Here is a 24,858-nt window from a genome sequence, read left to right on the forward strand (position 1 = left end):
AGCCCCATTTGTCACCTTACACTTGGGGCCCAATTGTATGTCGACTCCATGTCCGCTCAGATGCCTGGCAGTGAAGGGACAGACCACAGGTCATTTCTCTATGATCTGCTTTAGCCGCCATGACTCTGATCAAGCTTGGCTGATGGATGGGTGCCCTGTTGTTGGAAATGTCTCCCTGGGGTTGCTCAGGAAATACTCCTTTGCTATATTTTCTGGGTGGCATCTACTGCTTGAAAGCAAGACATGTGGAAAACAAAGAGTTGGGTTTTGTCCTTCTTGGAAATCCAGAGTTTTAAAAAGATCTCTTTTGAGTTATGTACCTAGGTTGAGAGACCATGTTTCAGGTAGACCTCTCATTCCCTTTGCTACAAACCCTGTCAGTGGCTTGATGACATCGAGTGAGCAGTTTGTACATGGAGACCAAGATTTTCCTGGTGTATGTTTGGCAGTTTATTTCCCCAACCCCCGACTAATTTCTGTTTAACCTCAAAAGGGTGATGATTCTGAACGTTCTCTTGGCTTGATTCGCAGTGCTCGGAAGGAGTGAATGAGATGTGCAGCTCGGAGCATTGTTTCTGAAGGGAGGAGTCATTCTCTTGGAGAGGAGTCCTCCATGAGCCTGGCCGAGGCCCGGGATCTGTGTGAAGTGGACTAAGGATTTAGTAGGATGTCAACTGAGACAGAACTTCAAGTAGCTGTGAAAACCAGCGCCAAGAAAGACTCCAGAAAGAAAGGTAGGGCTGATTTGTTCCTTTCTTACTGGCTTTTTATCTGTGTGGTGTTTTATCTCTGGAATGATGTATAGCATTATCTTTGTGATGGCATATGTTTTTTAAAGGGTGCCAGTATTATTTGCTGTTTTCTGTACTCATGGTATATTTAATGGCTCTCCATTATGCTTTGGGTAAAATCCAAAATTATTTTCATAATGTATAAAACCCTTCCTGGTATGCCTTCTACCCATCCCTCCAGCAAGCAACATCTCTGCCTAATCCTCCTGCCTCCTTATCCAATCCTATTTCCCCTCCAGGCATTCTGTCTCTTGTGGTTCACTTTTGCAGGTATCCAAAGTTCTCAAATTCCAGCAGCACCAGAATGACCTGGAAGGCTTGTTAAAACACAGATTGTTGGGTCTCATCCCCAGAATTTTCGGGTTTGGTAGGTCTGGGGTAGGGCCCAAGCCTACATTTAGAACAAACTCCCCGATGGTACTGGTACTATTATTTCCGAGTCCAGACTTTGAGAACCACTGGACAATAATCTTGCCCAAAATCCTTTGTCACTCTCCACTGTTTCCTAGACTGGCTTCCACTCAATCTCTAGGTTAGTCCTTTCCTAACCCTCACTGGGTTAGTTGTTTTTGTTTGTTTTGCTACGGTAGGGCTTTGTTAGAATCTCACTTTATTAAAAATTTCCCGTGTTTTTGTGTGTTGGCTGGACTATGCATTCCTGCAGAGCTGGACCTCTCGTTCATCTTTTAACTCCAACACTTGGAATGTGCTTGATGCAGAGGAAGCACGTAAATATCTGTTAATGAGGACTGGCATGCATAGTATGATAATAAAATAATTCTCTCACTCTCTGTGTTTTCTTGAGAATTGGGTCCCATGGCTTTATTGACCGTACCTTTCAGGATGTTTGTCTCCCGGTGGCAATTAGGTGTAAGCAACTTCGTGCTGTGTGTTGTCTTTCTCTCCTCCGTCTTCTGAGCCGCATGGAGGAGGATTAATAGACTTCTCTTTCAGGTCTTGAAATCTGTCAATATGGACTTCCAAACCGGGATGCACTTAGCTGCTTTGTATAGGCAGTGATTTGTTTGAGACACTGCTGTGTCTGCCCAGTCATGTTTCGTGATGGCATTTGTTTGACACTCTATAGGAAGCAAGGGACATAAATGTAATACACATGCAGCTTGCAGACAGCCAAAACCTCAGCAAGGATGGTAAATTTTGCGTTGGATGTTTATTTGAAACACAAATATTTTGGAAGTAGTCTAGTTCATTTCCTAAAACGTAATGTAAACCTTGTATTTTATGCATCATGGTCTAAGAATAATAGAAGGAAAGCAAGTCAGTGAGAGGACAGGTCTTGGGAGAACTGCTACATGGGGGAAAAAAAAGATTGCAGAGCATGATAATGTACCAGAATTCAAATGCTTTTTCACTAAAAAATGACAAGTTATATTTTTGCTTCAAATTTAACCTTTCCACCAAACTTGTGCTCTTGAATGCTTAATGCATTAAAAATTGTATCTTACTGAATATCTTTTCATTCTTAAATTGAACATGCAAAACCAGGAGCATTCTTAAAATGAGGATTCAGGTTTTCAGAACATTGGCTTAGTTGAAGATTTGGAATGGGAGCATGAAGGTGACCTTTTTAGAACCTCCTCATCTTCATGTCTTACAACACTCTAAAATCAGCATAATACATATTCCAGGAATATCTGCTTGCAAGTGGCCAATACCATGCATGGAGTCTGGGCAGGCAGACCTGGATTCAAATTCTAGCTATATCACTTCCTAACCATGTGACCTTGGAGTGTTACTTAACCTCTCTGAGCATCTGTTTTCTCTCCTATAAGTAAGGATATAATATTAAACTTCAGAGGCTTACTTTGAAGAATAATTGAGATAAGGCAGATTAAATACTTAGTATAGTACTTGGCATTTATTAAAGGATCAACAAAGACACTTTTTATAAAAGATTTTATTCATTTGACAGAGAGAGTGAGTGCACAAACAGGGGAGAAGAGGGAGAGGGAGAAGCAGGCTCCCCACTGAGCAGGGAGCCCCACGTGGGGCTCGATCCCAGGACCCTGGGATCGTGACCTGAGCCAAAGGCTGATGCTTAACCAACTGAGCTGCCCAAGCTCCCCAACAAAGAGTCTTTATGTATGTTCTTCCTCTTCCTTTTCTCTTTTTCCTTCCCTTTTCTCCTATCCTTCTTTCCTTAATTCTTCTCATCTCCTTTCTTCCCTGTCATTTTTCTCCATTTCTCTCCTCTCTCTCTTCTCCGTTTCTCTCCTACCATTTCTGTGCTCTCCTCCTCCTCTTCCTCTTCTTCATTTTCATCATCTTCATCATCATCATTATCCTGTTTTCTCTTATCCCATTCTAGAACCAAGGGGATCTTAGAAAGTGTATAGCTGATTTGTCCCAAAGTAAGATTTTATAATTGTTCATAGTTATGTAGCAGTGATAAACAATATGCATTCTTGATAGACTTCTCTGGCTCAAGGCACCATGAAAGCACATACATACATTAAAAAAGGGAGAGAATGTGCTCATAACAGGATTAATTTATTTCTTACTCTTCAGTTTTTCCTGTGGAACAATAAGTATTCCACTAAGCAAATGTTGCTGACTGAGCCAAAATAAGTAGAACTTTAAAAGGAAATGTTAACAGTTTATGTATTGACCTTGAATCTTGAATATAATAGCATTACTAAACTTTGTTACTAATTCTTCCAATTCCTCTTTGATTTTTCTATGGAGACAACATATAACCTCATAAGTAGGTTTCTGTTTTCCTTTCTAATCCTTAAGTAATTATTTTTCTTGTCTTATTGCATTGGCTGGATCTGTCAGTACAATATTTAGTGATAGGAGGTATGCTTAACTTGATCTTCAGTTAATGGAAATGCTTCTAAGTTTCCTGTGTGATCCTTAAAGTTTACTAGAGATTTTTTTTTTTATAATTTCTTCTTCACTTATCATTGTCTAGGAAGTATTTTTTTATTAAATTCTGAGTTTGCATGTTGAATTTTATCATATGCTTTTTTATATTAATTTCAGTGATTATACGTATTTTTCCTCTCAATTTATATTGTGGATTTTACTGATAGATTTTTCTAATCTTCATTTCTGAAGTAACTACTACTCGTTCATGATGTATCATTTTCTATATATGGATTTGATTTTTTGATATTTTACTTAGGATTTTGATATCTATATTCATCAGCATGATTGGCATATAACTTTCTTTTCTTGAACAATCTTTGTGTCTGGTATTAGTTAAAGTTTATAATTTCATACAGTGATTTTTGGTGCTAAAGAAATACTGAATGATAGCTAAGCCCCTTTCTGAAAAAATTATGTTCTTTTTTTAGTAATTTTATTTGACTTTTTAGAAGGTATATACTCTTATTATCCTGAGAATTAAAAGAGACAAAGTAAGCATGCCTAATCCCATTAATCAAAATTAACTGCTATTAACATTCTAAGTGAATTCCTTCTGGACTGACTTTTCAGGATATGTGTTTGAGATCATACTAATTCATAGTTTCATATGCTGCTTTGTTATTTGACATTAGATCATAAGTACATTTCTCATATTATTATATGATATTACAGACTAGAAGGGTTTTGGGGGGGGCGGGGTTTGCTCCTTTGGCAAGAGTTAGATGGTTCCTGGGGAAGATATTTTATTTCCTAAAAAAGAACACCTGACAATATGGGTCATCTGTCAAGAGCGAGAGTGGCATAAAGTTTAAGAGGCCCTTTAGAATTTCTCACAAACCTATCACCCTGGTTCTTTAACCCAGGCTTTTGAAAGGAAGTCACATAGTTTCAAATACAAGTCACACAGGGGCATATGTCACCATAAAGTGCATTTCTCGACAGGCCATGTAAGAGACGTAACTGGAGTATTCACAATTCAAATAAGGAAGGCCTGGAAGTGCTAAGAAATAAAGTTGTTTTCTTCATTTCATTTTTATTGGATTGTGTCACTACACATGCAGCTTGTCAAATGGTGCCTATTCCAGGAGTGGAATTTGATGGAGGATGGGAATGTAGATTTTCAGGTTCGTTACCTGCCATCAAAGGAGAAGAGCTGACACGATTCTTATTTATAAAACTGGCACTAGGCCACCCAGTAGAAGACTGTGGGAGAGGAATGGGTCCCAGGATGAGCAGGTGCAGACGTTTCTGGGTGTTGTGCCTGGGGTTTCTCAGTCAGCGCCACCTGGTAGCTGAGTGTGGTAGAAAGAGCACTCACTTTGGAGCCAGACCTGGTTTTATTTATTTTTTTTTTTAAAGATTTTATTTATTTATTTGACAGAGAGAGAGCACACGTAGGCAGAGAGGTAGGCAGAGGGAGAGGGAGAAGCAGACTCTCCACTGAGCAGGGAGCCCGACGTGGGACTCCATCCCAGGACCCTGGGATCATGACCTGAACCAAAGGCAGCTGCTTAACTGACTGAGCCACCCAGGCACCCCTGGAACTAGTTTTAAATTCTAATTCTTTTCCTTCTCACTGTGTAACCAGAGATGGGTTATTTAGCTTCTTAGAACCCTGTCTCAGTGAGTGTGTGTGTGCGTGCATGCAAATAATACCAGAAGGGTGAGGGAAGAATCATGGGTGAAGGTCCAGCATGGGAGCCACGACATGGCAGCTCCTGGTTAGTGTTAGCTTTTCTGCCCTTTTCCTTCTGAGATCACAGTTCAGCACTGTCTCCTGATCTTCTAGAAACACCTGCAAATAAACTTACTCACTTTCCAGATATTAGAGTTATGTCCAAGGATCATTAGTTAGCAAAATAATAACAACAACAAAATGCTACCTTATTTCCTACCTGAAAGATTTGGCCATGCGAATCAAAGCCCTGATGGGTTTAGAAGTTGGTGGTCCTATGACAGACATCTTAGCTTTGGAGCCCCATCAAGCTGAATTTGAACCCTGGCTGTGTGCCTCAGTAGCTGTGTGAACTATTGGGAGGTTTCTTTTTTTCCTTCTTTTTTTTTTTTTAATCTCTTTATCTTTTAAAGATTTTATTTATTTATTTGTGAGAGAGAGAGCACAAGCAGGGGGAACGGCAGGCAGAGGAAGAAGCAGGCTCCCTACTGAGCAAGGAGCCTGATGCGGGACTTGATTCAAGGACCCTGGGATCATGACCTGAGCCGAAGGCAGACGCTTAACCGATTGAGCCACCCAGGCGTCCCTATTGGGAGGTTTCTTAAAAATTCTGGTTAATTTTGGTTAAGGAATGGTTTCAGTAATGCCATATTCAGGGTCCTAATCCCTCAACTGGTCAGGTAGCCCTGGAAAATATCCTGTTAACACTGGCTTACCACTAAGGAGCTAGTAAAGGGCCATCACATTCATTATCTGATTGGATCCTTGGGACTGGGGTGATAAAGATAAAAAAATTCTTTTTATCAGGCCTGTGGTGCAGAGCTGCTATCTCTCTGCCTTCACCTACTGCTCTTGTCCTGCAGGGAGGCTGCCCACTGTCTGTCAAGACCCTGGCCCTGGGCTCGAACCTCAGGCCTGCCTCTCCGGGTCTGTCCACTCCCTCAGGACACTTCCACTTTTCCAGCTTCCATTTCCTCAGGCACCAAACAGAGACGGAAATTATATCTGTGTGACCCAATCTGAAACCTAGACGAAGCATTAATTCGTGAATGAGGTCTTTTGTCCATAAGGATTTCTCCAGTCCCGGTTGTGAGCCCTGCCAGCACTCAGTGTTCTGTGGGCAGAGAGAAGTATTTGTAAAAGAGACCCTGACTGCAGGCAGTTCATGTAGTTGAAGAATTTCTGCCTCCAGAGGCCCTTCTGATTTTTATAGGTCTCATCCTAACTTTTAAAGACCTGTTTTTCTCTACTTTGCTGCTTTTATTCATTCTCAGCCTATTGCTACTCAAAAGTTAATGTTTTATTTTTACCCCAAATTCATATTTGTTACTTAAAATATGTCATGCTCCTCATAATAAAGAAAATTCTTAGACTCTTTTCACGGCTTTCCTGACTAAAAGCAATTGAGTTTTCATCTTAATAAACACAAGTAGCATAATACTCTAAAAGAAACTTGAGTAAGTTCTCTAGAAATGGAAAAACAGAAAAGGTTATAAGGAATTGGCATTTGGGGGCTAGTTAGAGCCTCTTGCTCACAGATGAGCTCTCAAAAGAAGGACTTGCTGATGGTCACTCATTTGGGCAGTGGCAGAGTCAGGGCTGGAGGCCAGGAACGGCTCCCATGGCTGGTGGTTCTCCAGTTCATCAGGCTGCAAACAACTTACTTTCTTGGGATTGACCTCTTGGCATGTTTCTTCCCTCTTGTTTACATTGAAGACTCCTGAAAGAGGTCATGCTTTAGAAGTAGATGAACTTAAGTTTGATTTAAGACTTAGCACAATTTCTGCTTGTGTATCTCAGGCTAGCTACTTTACCTTTCCGAGCCTCAGCTTCTCCATCTGTAAAGTAGGGACAGTAGCACCTATCTCGGAGTGTTGTAATGAGGATTATGTGAGTGAATAACATGCAACACCCAACACAATTCAATTCTCTGTTCATAGGCTCAGGATGAGGAAACTTTCCCTTTCCCTCCAGTGCCCCAGCTCCCTAGCCAGCCCTGAGAGGCAGCACCTCTCCTAGTGCTGTAGGACATGAGAGAAAAGTAGAAGGCACCCTTTTCTCCAGAGGCACATGGGGGGAATCACTGAGAAGAAGGAACTGGTTCATCTTCAAATGGATGCTTGTTTCAATAATAATGGGGAAGGTGAACAGGAAATACAAAGGAGAATGGACCATGCTGTTAAGCTATAAATATTTATTAATAGCCATCATTTGTATTGTGCTTCCTGCGTGCAAACCATTTTAGATAAATTGTCCTTCATGAGCCCAAATCTTACATCACCCTATGGAACATGTAAGAAAATAATGTTCAGAGAGGTCAAGAGACTTGCCCTGGGTCACGTGGTTTGTCTACATACGCTGGAAAGTACTAGGTCTGGCAGACATTAATGTCTTTGGTCTTCCCTGAAAGCATGCTCTGGGTTTGCCCTGTGCCTTGATGGTGGAGGGCTGGCGGGTTCGAAAAAATTACAGGAGCTACACTCCTTTTATTGGCGGAGGAGGCACGGAAAGAGATGAGGCACATTGTGTAAATTTATGGCACGATTCTGCCTTGGCAGGGTTTTGGATCTTTGTGTGCTAACTGTTCTTTCCTGACTCTGTGATTTGCAGACTTTGGAAATTCAAAATCAAGGATTTAATTATATGATGACATCAATTTCTCTGAGGTTGATCCATAAAGCTCTGGGGCTGAAGGGCTTGGGAGGGAGGGAATACTGTTTTGGGTCAAGAAATCCAGTCCTTTATGGTAGGACTTGCTGTCATATGGTATGATGTGTGGTGGAGAGAGACTTCTGTACTCTCTTTGATCACATGGTCTTGAATTTATTACAGGACACATCACTCATTGCGGTCATTCCCTGAAGACAAACCCATTCCAGGTTTCATTGGTGGCTTAGTTCTGGGCCTCATTTTAACTGGTTCCTTTATAAGAAGTCAGGCTTTCTTCAAGCCCTCCTTCACAGCACTTTCTTCTTTGGATGTATTGTATAACCACAGCAGCATGCCAAAGAGGAGAACACCCCAAGAAAACCCTCTGAGATTTGGTCCCTGTGTCTTTGTCTATTGGTCTCCTCTTACCCTGAGCCACACTGAGCTTCAGTTCCCAGAACTCACCTCTGTGACATCTGTGCGTCGGCTGCTTCTACCTGGGGTCATCCTTCTCACCCTGTCTATTCACTTGGCCAAATCCTGGCCATCCTTCAATACCCAACAACCATTTGTCTGAGCCACCATCCTTGCCATTTTGAGTTTTGTAACATTCTCAGTTAATTAATCACAGACTATCAGCCCCTGTGACCTCCTAAATGCCTCCCAAAGCTGTTCATGCTCTCTCTCCTCACTGCTCCTCTCCCAAGTACAGTCCGGGCTGCCTTCCTCTGCCATCTGGATTGTTCTGACACCCTCCTAAGTGGTTTTCAGGTTTTCAGTCTTTTCCATCTCCAAGCTCTTCTGGACACTTGGAGATCTGATCAACTCTCCCCTCTGCTTCAGACTCTTCAGGGAGCGGGTCTGACCGCCCCCAAGGTGACGTCCACACTGCTTCTCGTGGTGTTAGAGAGGCCCCGCCTGGTCTGACGCCTCCTTATCTTTCCAGTCACATCTCTCCACGCTGTTCTGCAGTGACAGTCCATTCCGTGGCACAACTGAATTAATTTCAGTTCCCTGATCATACCAGGCAATCATTCACATTTGGAGTTTGGCAAATCCTGTTTCTTCTCCCAAGAATATGTTTTCTTTTATTTCTTTTCAGTGTTAGCTCCACTTATCCTTTAGTTTCAATTTCGATATTACTGTCTGCAGAAATGCTTTGGTGCCCCATTGCAGCCCACCCACATGACCCGCAGCTGCGGGTCATGACTGTTTTGTGTGCTCTTAAACATCTCATTTTGCTCATCATAATATATTTTTAGTTATCTTTTTGTTCCTCTTTATCACTAATTATGTTGGGAGTCCTGTGACAGCAGGAACCGTGTCTGTCTTGTTAACCACTTCACTTCTACCACTGAGCACAGTGTTGAAAGATGTAGGTATGCAGCAATGTTGGGTGAATGAATAAATGAGTGAATGAATGAATTTATGACTAAGAAAAGCCTCATTCAGGTGGATTTGTGAAGGGTTCCGTAGCACCCTGTACGTACTCAAATCATCACGCTTACCATGTTTCTCCTATCATTTTTGGCTTATTTTTCTGTCTCTACTGTTAGCCATGAGTTCCTAGCACAGCGCTCAGAACATGGTAGGTACTCAGTAAGTGTTTGTTGCATTGATTATCGTAAAGTGTGGGGGAGAATGATTTGCACAAGGAGAAAGAAAATTACAAAACACAAACATCTCCCCTAAATGCTGGCTCTTGAGATTCTTATTATGTCACTTTGAAAATTCCTACCATTCTGTGAACTCCTCCTTTTGTGATGTGTGTCCAATCACGTCTGGTGCCGTAATTTAGCGTGATGTGGGCCATATTGGTAGTAAAGCTATAAGATTTGCCATATTAGTTCATCCCACTGCTTCATTAAGCTCAGTGTGCTGCCTGTGGCAGTGGCTGGGCTTGAATTTTGATGTTGGGAAGAACAAAGCCCTTTACATTATCCCTCCAAGTCCTGTGAGTCAGGTAAGGGTATACGCCTTTGTAGGGCTGGAGAGCCTTCATCTTTGCAGATAATCAGCAAGTGCCCCAGAGCATGGGGTTTTATTATCCGTGTGGTTTGCTGAGTGAGCAGATGATGTGCCAAGGTGTGCTGGGATTTCAGCAACCCCCTCTTTGCAACAAAGTCTCTAGGATGGTCAGAGTGTATATGTTGAAAGACCGAGCAATTCTACACAGTCCATCAAGAGAGTACATGTAGATAAAAGGCAGAGGAGGGGGTGTGCTAGAGGTGAAATGTCTCATTTCAGCTTGAAAACAACCTTTGGACAAGTGTTCCCATTTTATAGGAGAGGCAACTGAGACTCAGAGGGCTTGCCTGAAGGCCACACAACTAGGAAGTAAAGGCACCCATCTGCAGCTAGATCTCTCTGGTCCCAGAACCTGTCTACATGCTTCACACTAGACTGAGCTGCTCCCTCCTGAATGGTGTGTCTTCTTACCAAATACCAAGTAAGGCTTACACTGAAAGACATCTTCCTACAGATTCCAGCAGAAACATTCTTAGGTTGCCATGGCCATAGCGAGAGGAAAGAATGATGGCAGAATATGTGGTACAGTAAGAAAGGGGTTGGAGAGGCAGAGGAAGCTCTAGATCTTCACTCCCCTTCTCTGGCAAGTGGGAGGTTGCCATACACAAGGGTTCTGGGTGATTGACTAGGAAACATTTCCCTTTCTAAAGAGAATTCCAGTTATTCTATGTTTTCCAGATATAAAAAGGTAAAGACTAGGTGAACTTGAAGGACTTTGTGTGCATTCATGAGAATGCACGTCTAGCTCATAATTTGGAATAAGCGCTCCAATTTTGCAAATGCCCCCAAATCGATGAGTATTCACGTTAGCCCATTTCACTTCCAGTTCCCCACGTCAGAAATACTCATGAGAATGCTGGTGAGGAAAGTAGGGTGAGGAAGGTAGCCACTGTCCATCTGTAGTTATAAAGTGCCAAGCAATGTATTTAAACCCTTACATGTATTTTCTCCTGAACAAGTCTTTTAGGGAGCTCCTCTTTTTAAAATCCCAAATTTACGGGGCGCCTGGGTGGCTCAGTTGGTTAAGCGACTGCCTTTGGCTCAGGTCATGATCCCACAGTCCTGGGATCGAGTCCCACATCGGGTTCCCGGCTCAGCGGGGAGCCTGCTTCTCCCTCTGACCCTCTCCCCTCTCATGCTGTTTCTCTATCTCTCTCTCTCAAATAAATAAATAAAATCTTTAAAAATAAAATAAAATAAAATAAAATCCCAAATTTACGGATGAGGAAGTGGAAATTAAGGAGGCAGGACAGAGGTCATGCCATCACTCCAAAACTTATGCTCTGAACAGCCCTGCATTTCTGCCTCATTCATGCATTCAGCAGGTATCACAGGTGCCTTATTTGCACGCGGACCTTCTGAACACATTGACCTGCTTGGCCCTCCCTGAAGCTGCATGAGTTTTCTCCAGCTCGTTCTCTTCTCTCCACCTGGAAAAAAATCACCCTAATCTCTTAGCTAGCTGTCAGGGCCTCCCTGATCTTCTGAGACCCAGCTCAGAGAGCACTTCCGTGAAGTTCTTTCTTAGCATTCTCTTCTTCCCGTGGAGTGAAGCCTGCCTTACCCCATGATTCTCAGTATGTTGGGTTTTTGCAAAATTTTTCATCCAGAGAAAGCTTTTATGTCTTTCTTCCCTCAACTCGGATTGCACTTACATACCTCTCTTCCTTACTAGATTGTGTTGTGAGTAGAGACGTGATGGCAGGGACTGTGTCTTGAGCATCATTATATCCTCTCAAAGCTGGGATGAGGAGTATTTATCGAAGAGTTGTCTGTGTGGAAGATGGGAAATGACATTAGTTGCACGACTACTAAATGCAAGCAGAGAATACACTGAGAACACAGGAATTGATGAGTTTGATAAAACTCCCATTTTACAGATGAGGAAACATACTCAGGTGAGTTCAGAATATGTTCAAGGTCACCCATCATGTAAATGGAAGAACATGAATTTTTAAACTTAGCTCTAAATGATCCAAAGCATGGGATCTTTCTGCCATATTCACTGTTTCCCAGCAGTGGCCATCAAATTAAACCTCAGTGAAAGCTCAGTTCCTGGGGGGTCTGTGTCCTATTGTTAAGTGGCAGCAATGTTTGCGATTTACTTTTATAAAGAATTTATAGATCATTGTTGTAGATTCACTTCCCTCAGATTGGGGCCTGTCATCACTTGAGTTTTTCAGTTCCCCTGACTGGTGATACCACTCTAGGGAGAACTTGCATTCTGATTGTTAAACCAGAGGCAGGAAAAGCCATGCAGGAACTCTTCACACTAGAAGAAGCCCAGCAGATGATGAATAGCAGAGCTGAATCTTATCATGTATTTCAGGATGATGTACGGGACTGTTGGAAACTGCCTTTGACAAATGTGCACAGGAAGGGGAATTATCTCCAGCAATGAAAAATGTTCTTATTATGTGATCCTAAAAAGGATCAGGACCCCTATCATTGGGAAAATGATCATCCCCGTATCCCTTATTAACAGCGATATGGAAGCATGTGCTAAAGACATTGGACGTTGGGCTGAAGCTGTGATGGATAGCCATGAGTGCTGAATCAGGTTGGACTTAGGAAAGGTAGCTTGATGCTTGATAGCAGGTGGGAAATGTGCAACTCACTAAGGTCACTTTTAGCCCTTGCTTCGTGAGGCTCTGCAAGACTTGTTCCTGCTATCTTAGCCAAGTACCCAGTGGCTTTTGGTCAGGCCAAAAACTATGATTAAAGAGTAGGAGGTATGTGATATACGTTTGTAGGAAATAAAACCATTTCCATAAGGAGGAGAGGACAGGCATTTTAAATATTTAATCTTACTTTATTTTCACATTTCACATGCATATGTGGAAACCTAGAGTCCTAGAGATTCACTAGCCTTCCCAAGGCTAGAAACCAGCAGAGTGCAGATTTGAACCTGAATGGTTTGATTTCAAAGTCTATATGCTTTGCAGACCATGGTAGCTTTCAATAAATAACCTTCTAGTTGAAGTTCAAAGTAATAGAAATAGAAACAACCGAATGCCTATGTGAAGTGCTTCCTGCAGCCTCTCGCACATGGTAGGTGTTCAAGAAATGCTAGTCTTCCTGCCCTTCCTCCTTCCTTCTTTCCCTCATTCCATTTCTGAGTGTTTTCTAAAACCAGGCAGAGTGTTAGCCACAGAAGATTGTGAACAAGTCCTGGGCTTAGGGAACTTGAGATCTCTCTGAAAGACAGACAACTAAGAAGCAATTATAGTTCATTACAGTAAGTTGAAATCCCAGAGCAGAGATAAGCAGCTATCCAAGGGCTTCCCAGAGGTTGTGCCATTTAAATAAAGATTCCTGGAGTGCAGAGTTATTACTTTTTTCAGTTTGATGGGTGCTTTGTGAAATATCTTCTATTATTATAGACATTGTCTACCCATTAGATTTAAATCCCTAGTGTGAAAAATAAATCCTACCTTGTCCTCTGGTGAAAGGAAGACCAGCAGATCAGAAATCTTTCAGGGGCAGCCACTTGCTCCTCCCCCCACCCCCCGACTTGACTTCTAGAGTAAAAGGCCCTTCAAGTTGTACACATATTTTATTCATTTCCTATTACATGTAGGACCAGGCACATAGTATGTGTTCATTAAGCATTTGTAGAACAATAGAGTAGCCTGTATTAGATAGGTAATTCTTTGGCCTTTGGCCTGCATTTTCCTAGAATCAGTAATTTATATTCCATTAGGTTTCCTTTGATGTTTTAAAGTAATGATTACTGTGGCTTCTTCTGCTCTCAAAGTTATAGATTGCAGATAGATTTTTGTGTCATTTGCCAATGGTGGTCGATTTTAATGGCTGCTTCAAGCACTGTGGGGGGGATTCTAAAGTCATACCCTGGCTCTGAGCGAGAACAGTCAACATTCAAGCATATTTTCTTTTAATTCTTTTTTTTTTTTTTCTGCACATGAGTGTGTGCACACAAACATGCAAACAACACGCGCATTCTAGTTTGATCCTACTGGGTATTTAATTCTGCATTACTTCTCCACTAAATCTTATCATCTAAGCTGTTCCCATGTCATTATAAATTGTGCAATTATCACTTTACAAAAAGTGAGGTGATCTCATTTCCCTTAGCTTTTACTCACAAGCCCTCCTTCCAAACCCTTCTGTCATTGTTGCCTTTTTTTCAATGGTTCATTCCTAAATTTGCCGAATCTCACTTCAGTAGTGGCACACAGAATTGCTTTCAGTGGTTGATGATTCATTTCATCACCTTGGACTGATGCAAATGTTTACCTTCTGCATCTTGTGGCTGGGGGATGATGCTAACTTGTTTCCCCACAGCAAGAAGAAAGGAAGACCTTGGGGTGGGCTCCCCTCTGTGGGCGTGTCCCCAGCGGGGGCCACCACTCCGGGGAAAGCCTTGGAATTCAGATTTGCCAATGGATGCCTCTGAGGACGAGTGATTCTTGCAGTTTGCATCTTTTAACCTCAGCTTTATCAACTTTAATATGTTGTCCTGGCGCCTTGATTTTTTGGTTCATCTGTTTTAATGTGATGAAATGTAAAGACAAAGCTCAGTTTGTCCCCTCACAATGACAGTAGGAGTTTTCAGCTGATAGCCTATCCTCCGTCTGTTAGGGATTCGAATTTTAAGCAGCCAAAAATACATTTTCCTGGTATCTGTCATCAAGTGATTAGTGCAACTATTTAGTTCTGGTCGTCTTTCCTATCTTGGTAGATTTATTTTCTCTTCTTAGAATTCTACTGCCGCCCTCTCTGTCTGGGAGATGTCATTTAAACATTGCTTATTAGGATTCCATTATTTGTCTTTCATATACAGTCAGCTAAATCAAAAAGTCAGGCAGTGTTTTTAAATTGCAAATTTAAATGACAATTTATAGACCAGGTCTACTGGAAATTTTCTGTCCTTGGCATCCATTACTGCTTGTGTGTATATAGTTTTATGCTCACTCTCTTTCTTTCTCTTTTTATCTTCTTGAGAGCACAGCACACATATCCATCAGAAGGATCAGAACTACTTGCAATCTAACAAAAAATGCAATAAAGATCTTGAAAGGAAATGAACACAAACACCCTATCCCAGACCTTGCTTAGATACTTATTCTCCTCCTCCCCCTTCCCCCTACCCCTGCCTCTTAAAGAGGAAACTTGCGTTAGTCACTTTTTGAAAAAAAGTATCGAAGTACCTGGTTTAGTTTCAAATAAAATAAACAGTCACGAAGGCGGAAAAATGCCAAATATTGTTACCTCAATTAATTTGCATGATAAACCAATGATAATGAAACTATTATTAGGAATGGTGTCATAGCTGATATTTACTAAGCACTTACTATGTACCAGGCACTGTTCTGTGTGTTTCATTTGCCATAACTCATTTAAGATAATAAGATGTTGATTTCTAAAGAGGAGACTGAAATTCATGGGAGTCAGTGTGCCTGGGGCCCAAAGCTTGAGTGAGTGGTGGAGCTCCAGCTTCTGATGTAGAACTCTGTCCACCCCACTAGGTTCTGTTTTTATTTTCAGTAAGAAAACTTAGGGCCTACTTAGTATCTCTATTTCGTAAGAATGACAGGTTGAAAAGTCGTCACACCATGCCTTGCTGAGTTTTAATTTTTAGCAGATTGGGTTAGAAGGGGGGGCTGTAAACTTTGAAATCATCTTCTTTTATCGGTCCATTTTCCCTGGGATCAGAGTAGATTGGCAAAGCATTATGATCTTCCATTTCAAAGCTGAAGGATTCTCTGTCTCGATGGGTGAAATCATTTCTAAAATCCTTCTGAAGCCAGCTCTTGCAGAGGTCAGTACATTTCAGAAAATGCCTTTGGTACCCAGGAACTTTGGTGATGGAAATGAACAGAGTCAAATTTGCATCTGGAGGGCCTGTATTTAGTGTGTGGTCCCACTGCCTCCATATTGTGTCCCGTGTCTCCTCTTATAACAGAGCCTGGAGGTCTGCCTTTCAGCCTGTGCTCACCAGGTTCCAGTGTCACTGGCATCTGGGGGCATCAGGACTGGTGAGTTTCCAGTTAGACAGAGGAGATGATGACAGGGAGAGGTGGAAGGACTTTTGTCTTGCCTATGAGAAGACATGGGGAGGGAGCCAGAGGAGGCTAGGGGAGCCATCAGACCACACTGTGGGCTTGATCCTGAGTGAAAGAGGGAGGGTGGGAGGGAAGGAAGGAGGTAGGAAAGAAGGAAGGGCCGGTAGAAGAAGCATCTCAGACTTCAGCAAGGTCATTGCGGAGTCCTTGAGCCAGAGTCACACATCAGAAGAGGCCCCGCCTCCTGGGAGTAGGCCTGCTTGAGTATCCCTGCTTGCTCCATCATTGACTGGGAGCAGCCTGTGGGAAACATGGTCTTGCTGCAGACGTGGAATGGATTTCTGAGTGCAGCAGTTGGGGCTCTTTCCCAGCAGCTAGAAGTCTGCCAGATGTGTTCTCACGGTCCCCCCATGCTGCACCAAACTGATCGTCAAGGTACCTAAATTATTCAGCCATTCTAACTTCTTCAGTTAGGTGGTCGAATGAGCAATTCAGATTCCTCCCCCCATATCACCCTGTGCCCCTTAGACAAGGATGGACACATGTTGGTTAAAAGGAGGTGCTAATTGAGTTTGGGGCCCTGGATTCTCTGGCCAGAGTCCAGCAGTCCTCAGAGCATTTTGTCCTTTTGCATCCTGCAAGGCCCGAAGAGAGGAGATTGAAAGCAGCTACTGGGTTGGTAGCCCGAGAAGGAAGCCCTCTCTGTACCTTGTGATCTCCCCACACCTCTTTTTGTGTCACAGGCCAAAGAAGAATGCCCATCCCATCATGCCTCTGCACCACCATCTATGCCAGGAAGGCCAGAGCGCCATTTCTGGAACATCTTTCTGATGGTCAGCATGCGTAGGGTCTTATTTAAGTAGATTCCATGAACCCTCAAAATGACCAGTGAGGCCAGTTTTCTTCAGAGTACAGCCTGGTGATTGTGTCACTGTCTTCAGAATTCCAAATTGAACCATCACAGCTCTGCCATTTATCAATGGCAGTTACCTTGGGCAACTTCTAAGTCCTGTAAGTTTTTATTTCCTTACATATAAAATGGAAGTGATGGGACCTCTCTCCTAGGGAGAGAATGCAGACCAAATGCAGTCATCTGTGTAAGGGCTCCAGCATGGTATTAGGCATATCTGTGCTAGCTTGCTGCTCTTCTGACTATGGGAGAACCAAAGTCCATGTATTATGACTGGTTCCTGGGACCGTAAGGTTCGTGGGAGGTGGGCTGGACGAGCCTGTGTGCATGCATCCGTCCCTGCTTAGCTCTGTGCTATAGGTGGTGGGGGATTAGGGAGGACACACCACCTTGCCCTTTCCTGCCTTCTAGGAGGTTACAACTTAGTACTCAGTGTTACTTTTTGGTCCTTAAGCACACCATGCTACTTTATGCCTTCCTGTTCAGCCTTCACATTGGCCTTCCTCCAAAATCATTTGTTGCTTGGAATAGATCCTACTCCTAAAAGAAGCAATCTGGAAGGCTGGGCATCCTGAGAGCCTTGAGCTGAGCCCTGAAAAGCCAGGCACTCATGTATCTTCCTCTCATCTCTCCAGAGCTACTTTGCTTTTTCCAGACTGGCTTCTTCGCCCTCTCTGCAATCAGGCTTGCCTTGGTCACTTTGCTCATGTCCAGCTTTACTAGCTTCTGCATTAAAAATCTCAATGACAGCTGAGTCACAGGGTCCCCATTCCAGATCCCGGGCAGAGCAAATTGGTAGGCTCATCCCAACTGACAGTGGGCTGTTCAAGAGTTAGAGACATATGACAGATGGTAGGTGCGAATAGTCCACTCTATGGGCAATCAGAGGGGATCGCTTTGCAGAGTAGTGAGGCATGGATTGAACAGATACAACCACCACCAAGATTGAGCTTAGATGTCACTTCCTCCAGGAAGTCTTCCTGGACCCAGCTGAACAAGGATACATAGGCCCTCCCCTGGGCTATTCTCATTCTGGGCACCGGCCTGTGTTACAGTAGCTCTCAGGATCTGTCTTCATACCAGATGGTGGTGCATCCTGAAGGTAGGGGCAGGATCTACTTTATCTTTTCCGACACCACCGGTATCCCAGTGCCTGCCACCCAGCAGGTACTCTGTAAATAGTTTATAGAACTAAGTATCATCTGGTAAACTGACAAATAATTGTACTGCAGAAGGAGAGGGACTTCCCAGTAACAGCTCGAAGCAGTTGGTTTGCCAAAAAAACAGTTGTCCTCTCTGCCCCACCCTCACCCCCTGCCCCCAAGGTGCAGTAAACATCCATGGGGACAGAAGCAGAGATCCGGTGACTGCCTTTCATGTACAGTCATGCTCCGTGTCTTTGATCCCAAACTCCTTTAGATATTGAATCCTAAAGAGCCTGCTGCAGCTCCCCACTTAATAGCCATCCAGCACCCCATGCATTAATGCCAATTAGCCTGGGAAAGATGAAAACTTTGGGGACTTAATGAGCTGAGTTGGCACCTGTTCACTCAGTGCTCCAGCCTGCCTCTCTTTAGCTGCTTACACCAACTGATGGTGTCAGATTTAACCTTTCTGGGGAAAGGCTTACAAAGGCAGTTTTCCTTTCATGTTTTCCAACTTTTCGTTTACTTTGGGTGACTGACGTCAAGAGTTTTGGAGCCACAGTCTTCAGGAGCCTCATTTGAGGCCATTCCCGCACCTGCACCCACCCCAGACCCTGCCCCGTGATGCTGAGGGGCTGAGACTAAGGCCGTGTGTGAGTTGGGAAGACAGCGCAGGTGTGACACCCCAAAGCAGCCTTTCTGCTTAGGAGCGGTGGGAGAGGGGTGAGCGTGGTTGCCTGGCACTAAGGAGCTCCATGAGTGTTGGGGGAAGACCCGTTGCCCAGCACACTGCTGCATCACAGATGAAGAGGGTCTGCTCCACAAGGACACCACGGTGCCCATGGCGGCATGACCGGCACCCTTACCAGTGCCTGGCACATGGTAGTGCCCAAGTAATACCTGTTGCATGAATGAATGAATGAACAAATGATGAGTAGTAATTAACAGCTCTAGCGGGAGAGAGACCTGGATTTGAATCCCACTGCTAGCACTTCTGCACACTGTGATCACGGGCAGTTTATTTCCATCTGTCTCCGACCTGGGCCCGTCATCCCTATTGAAAAGACCAATGCTTCTCATGGTTTTGGGCTTATGTGTAAAGCATTTACTTAGCACGGTGTCTGGCACATAGTGAGTAGTTCTTCTTACTAAATAAAGTGCTTGATACCCACAGCTCAGTGCTTTCATTTATACAGTGAAAATGCCTCTCTCTGCTGAACAGGGTTTGTGTGAGGAATAATGGGATATGGCGAACAGAGCACGGCCAGGTCTGGGCTCAGTGCTCCGTAGATGGTAGGTGATGCCGTCCCCATGAGGAGAAGGCTCAATGGGCTCAGACGGTGACCAGCCATCTCTCAGGGCCATGCACGGGAGGAAGGGGGCAGGTTCGGAGAGGGGCTCGTCTCTAGCTCCTGGATGTGACAGCCGTTTTCGTGGGCAGACACACAGTGCTCTGGCCTTCCTTTGCCTTTCACCTTGAAAGAACTCGGGCTTTTCAAAGGGATCCTAGGGTATATTATCAGACTTTCACCTAGCAAGCTGTTCTTTTCAGCAGACTGACTTTTACAATTCTCATGACCAAACGCCAACCCTTCTTTACCAAAACCCCCTTAATCCTTTGATCTTGTCTCAGTCACAAGAAATGATTGTCTGCTATGTCTTGCCATACATGATTTAGAGGGGATTACTGAGCAACCGCAGTCCATCCCTCACCTTCTCCTCCCCCACCAGCAGTCACTTCCTCATGTGAAATCCTCCGAGGCCCCCCAGACCCTGGGAGGATATCCTTGGAAAGAAAAGAGCTAAGCAAGGCAGCTGGGACAGAGGCACAAAGCGTGTCAGGGTGAGAGATTGAAGGGAATATTCCAGAGGAAGGGAGGACGGGGTAAGTGTGGATATACTGTATTGTCAAGTGAAAGAAAACCTGTTCCTGTGGCTCACGGTAAGTGGAAGCACATCTGGGTCTCATCATCACCAAAACACTACCCTACATGTCATGAGGCATGACCCTTGAGTGAGTTCTCTGAAGGGGCGGGGCCAGGCGTAGCAATTCCAGGATGCTCTTCCAGAACGGAAGCACAGGATCTGTATGGCTTACTTGTGTTCCCACAGGGTGAGCGATGGCATCCTCCAAGCCTGGATCCTAGCCTCTTCCAACAGAGCTGGTCAGCAAGAGCAAGGGCTGAAAAGTTCAGACAGGTCTGGTCCTGTGCCTGTTGCTGTCAGATTCGTTCTTCACCTGTACATGGCAGGGTGTTCTCTGTATCCCAGGGAGCGCTTCCTTGTGATCCCATTCTCCCCTGAGGTCTCCTGACAGTGGGCTTCAGGCTGGGCTCAGACTGTGGGAGGCACTGGTGGGAGATGGGGGAAAGGGGGGCAAAGTGGGCTGTGGGGGCCCTTCTCTCCCTCACTCTGCTTCTGCGTCCGGTGGATCCGGGTCCTGCAGGATGGCGCTCGTCCTGACCGCTGCAGCCCTCCAGGGCAACGTTGCCGTGGTTCCAGCTACCCCTACACAGCCCCGTCTCTGTGCTCTGGGCATAGCACCTCCTCCTTTTTGGGTCTGTTCCCAGGGCTGGTGGCAGCTTTCTGCACTCACTAATCCTTGGATCACTTCCTTTTTCCCTGGTTTTCAGCTCTTTCGACACCATGATAAGGATTCCCCGCATTAAATTCCCTCTTTGAATAGCTGGCAAGGGGTCGGTTTGTCTGATTGGTCCTTGACTGATCCTTTGTTGGAAAACTGGCTACACTGATATGTGAGAAATAGAACTTTGGACCAGCTTCTTAACCTACAGAGCCTCTTTAGTCACCTATAAAATGGAGATTTTAGATTTAAAGGTTATGTGTGTATAGAAGCTAACCGAGGGCTTGGCACATAGTAGGTATTTTATGAGTGACAACTTTTTTTTATTCCAAGTCATTTAGGAAGAGAGTAAGGACCTCTCAGGGAAAGAAGCTGGTCTCTTTATTTTTCAACTCCTGGCAGGATGCCACACATTTAATAAAGTAAGTAAACTTAATAAAGATATATATATATATAGAGAGAGAGAGAGACAGAGAGATTTCAACTGAATGGGTTGGATGAATTGAGATACCACCACTATCATTCCAATAATTCTAGGATTTCTAAGAAAAGATTCAAAGATAGTTTCTTGGATTTTCTAGTGCAATCTATCAATAGTTTCACTTTGGAGGCCCATTTGACATGTTAATAGCCATAAAGTCAACAAGTGGAGAACACTACAGTAACCTTTGGAAGGTACTTAATTGAAACAGTGTAAGTTGTGTCCTGTGCCCTGTCTACCTGCCCCCTCCTCTCTTTTTTGGTCCTGTTTCTTCTCTTTCCCCAGACAAGTTGAAAGCTGAATCCCTTAAGAGCTCTCAGTGCTCTTGGCTGCACCCCTGGTGCACACAGACATTTGCCTGCCTCAGAACTCTTGAAGGAGTGGCTAGATGCTGCTTGCTTTGGGGAGGGGAATTGGAAGGTTTCATTAGTCACACTTGCTAAAAGTGTAAAACCTCTGGTGGGCTTGTCGAACATGGGGCAATCTCTACGTGTAAATATTTATGGATTAGGAATCAAATATTAAATATTTACTTCAGCTTCTTGGAATTATAAATGATTTAATAAAACCTATGGGGAGTTGGAATGGCTTTGGTTCAGAACCAACCCACATATTTAATTGTTTCCCCAACCCCCATCCACTCCCCTATGATGCAGCAGCTGGGGGAGCATGGGATGCCCGTGGAAAAGAAAAAGAGCTTGGCTTTCAAGTTGGGGTTTGGTTCATTCTTCTCATTTTCCCTTCTGTGTTACAGGATTTGTGTTTCAGAGTAGGCATTCCTACAGGCCTGTGAGGGAGAAAACCCCACCCTTCGAGGCTGTATTTCTCAGTTGTACCATGCAGCACAGCCCCTTGGTGTGGGGGGAGGGTTGTCAAAAAACACAGGTGCCATTGTCCTCCCAATGATCCAGTGAGTGGGCGCCTCCACAGGGAGGACCCAGCATCTGTATGTGTCAGAAGCTCAAGCCAAAGAACCACAGGAGGTGTCTCTGAGGCTACTCATGGGAGAATCTTGACAACAACTTTGCAGTAAGACAGGTTCTGATCTGAATCTCATCTCTGCTGGTGAATAGCTGCGTGCCTTGGAGAAACCTCCCCGCTGCAACTTCAGTGTCCTCATCTTGATAACAGACGTTAATGTACCTCTGCGTACTAGTTCCCTGAGGCTGCTCTAAAAAATTACCACAAACTTGGTAGCCAACAAAACGAAACCAGAAACTCACTCTCACATTTCTGGAAGATAAAAGTCCAAAATGTAGGTGTCAGCAGGGCTGCTCTCCTTGTGAAAGCTCCAGAGGAGAATCTCTTTCCTGCCTCTTCTAGTTTCTCGTGGCTGCCAGCTGCTGCTTTTGATCTGTGGTCACGTCTCTTCCTGCTCTGTCTTCACATAGCCTTCTCTTCCATGTGTCTCTTACAAGGACACTTGTCATTAGATTTAGGACCCATCCAAATGATCCAGAATGATCTCCTTATTTCGAGATCCTTAATTCTGTCTACAAAGATCTTTTTTTTTTTTTTTTTTCCAAATAAGGCCGTATTCGCAGGATCCACAGGTGAGGACATGAAAGTATCTTTTCGGGGCTACCATTTAGCCCACAGTAGTATCTCAAGGGCTGATGGTGATGTCACTGACAACAGCTCTCATTGGTTGGTACCCATGCCATAAGTTTACTTTAGAACAAGTCTAGTTTGTGGAGTTGTTGTGGACCATTAAAATTATACACCCACGTGTCTGGGACATAGTAACCATTCATTAAACACTAGCTTTTTTTTATTAACATTTACAAGGTATTTACACATATTACTCATCACTTACTTGAATATTTATCCCTTCATACACTATTCATTCATGTAAACAACAATTTGTTGAGTATCTGCCTATTATGGGCCAGTTACCAGCCAGGCCCTGAGGATATAAAATTATATATATATATATATTTATTTGCTGAGACACGAACTAGATAAAAAAGATAAACAGTGAAACTACTATAGTCCAGTGTGACTAGCACCTCAGTGGATGTAATTACCTGGGATTAAAGGAGCCATAAGTGTACCCAGGAGATTAGAGAAGGCTTCACAGAAGAGGAGCCATTCAAGCTAGATCATACAAGTTGAAAGGAGTTTATCAAACAAAAGGAAGATGTGCAGGCACCACCTGAGACGCTCCGTGTATTCATAAGCGTAAGAAATTGTAGTGTTTTGGAGGAATGGTGAGAAATATAGGGTCCTGGCGCCACAGGGTTCACATAGGGGAGCAATGGAAGTGAGACAGCCGTAGGAAACAGAAGCCAGCTTTTATTAAACGCTCACAAAGGGAAAATACTATTAATCCCATTTTACTGGGAAAGAAAGAGAAATTAACTTGCCCAGCATCACATACCTAGTTAAAAGGAGGACTAGTGCCCAGTTTTCTGCCTCCCCTCTTTCGGGTAGCAACAGGCAGATATCCCTCAATGGTCTTCCTCTGTTGTAGGCGCTTCTTTGCTTGTTTCTTATTCCTCCTTTGATTTCTAGGGGACATGCCTTGTGCCTAGCGTGTGCTCCTGGCCTGCCTTATGCCTGGCGCCCAACAGGCATCAAGCAAATCTTTGCTAACCGAGTTGTATCACAGGAGAAATTTCTGGCGTCAAGCAGGAGAGCTGGATGAAGTTCTTTCTGAAGTCCTCTCTGACCTCAAGCTTCTAGATTGAGTTTGCTTACATGGGAGGCTGAGATTTTCTTTTGGAGTCTGAATACACGGATACCACCCGAAACCTATTGTTACTTATTTCTCTGGGGGCAGGGGAGTATTTCCACACATAGCCCGCTCTCCGTCTGCCACATGCTTTTTTATTGGTTTACATGGTTACATCTATTTACATTTGCCGTCCACATGAGTGCTGCTTTTTCATAATTCATAGAAGCATCGCACAAAATTAATCTACAGTGAGAATTCGAACTTGACTAAAGCCAAAAGCCTTGCCTGCGAATGTCTTTGTTACTGACAGCATATCCGTTGGAGCTCTTTTTAGTGTTGCGTAAGTTCCAAATTCTCCTTTAAGGAGAGCCAGATTGAGGAAATCATTAATCTCTGACAGTTGTGTAGATATAATTAAAGATATATGAATTTAAAAATACCTGCTATCTCAAATTACTTCCTAAAAGAACAGGGAGGGGGAGAGAGAGTTCTATTTAAAATGTCAGATACAGACACATTAGGCTGGGTAGTCAAAGCACTGTATGTCTGTCACTCATGAAAACTGACAATTAGGTCCATAAATAGATTTTACAGGCTTCCACACAGGGACGCACATCCTGCACATCTCAGAGGCATAAAGATGAGGAGCGCGGATGGCAGCCGCTGACTCACGGGAAGGGAGCAGCGATTGGGAGGTGGTGGTGAATGAGATGTTTGGAGCAAATCCACTGTGCCTGGGGGCTGGGTGTGGGTCTCGTGGGAGGAGGGGGGCTCGCCAAGGTGGGGGAAGGGCGGAGCATCCCATCATGGCTCTGCCACACAGCACCCACTTGAACTCTGGCCAGTCTCCTCATCTCCCTGAGTGTGGGTCCATTTCCCTGTCTGCAAGATGAAATAAGTAACAATAGTCTCAGCTATTTCTACTTGCATGTGTTGTCAGGAGGATCAGATGAGGTTAGAGGAAAAGGAAAAAAAACATACGTATGTAAGCTGTTGATTC

At 43.9% G+C, this 24,858-nt stretch overlaps 1 protein-coding gene across 11 annotated transcripts in view; it reads left to right on the forward strand.

Annotated features, from left to right (window-relative positions):
• DAB1 (DAB adaptor protein 1) overlaps window positions 1–24,858 on the forward strand; it is a 1,161,086-nt gene that overhangs the window by 869,857 nt on the left and 266,371 nt on the right. For 8 of the 11 annotated variants that reach the window (XM_073896666.1, XM_073896672.1, XM_073896674.1 and 5 more), the window contains one exon: window positions 532–734. The exons of the other annotated variants lie outside the window; for them this stretch is intronic. In XM_073896666.1, the coding sequence (XP_073752767.1) occupies window positions 668–734 (67 nt within the window). In that variant the 5' untranslated portion in view covers window positions 532–667. The remainder of the gene's footprint in view (window positions 1–531; window positions 735–24,858) is intronic. 11 annotated transcript variants of the gene reach the window in all.

Source organism: Callorhinus ursinus, unplaced genomic scaffold, assembly GCF_003265705.2.
Source record: "Callorhinus ursinus isolate GAN/ISIS: 27379988/994484 unplaced genomic scaffold, GSC_fseal_2.0 scaffold9, whole genome shotgun sequence".
Classification (NCBI taxonomy): domain Eukaryota; kingdom Metazoa; phylum Chordata; class Mammalia; order Carnivora; family Otariidae; genus Callorhinus; species Callorhinus ursinus.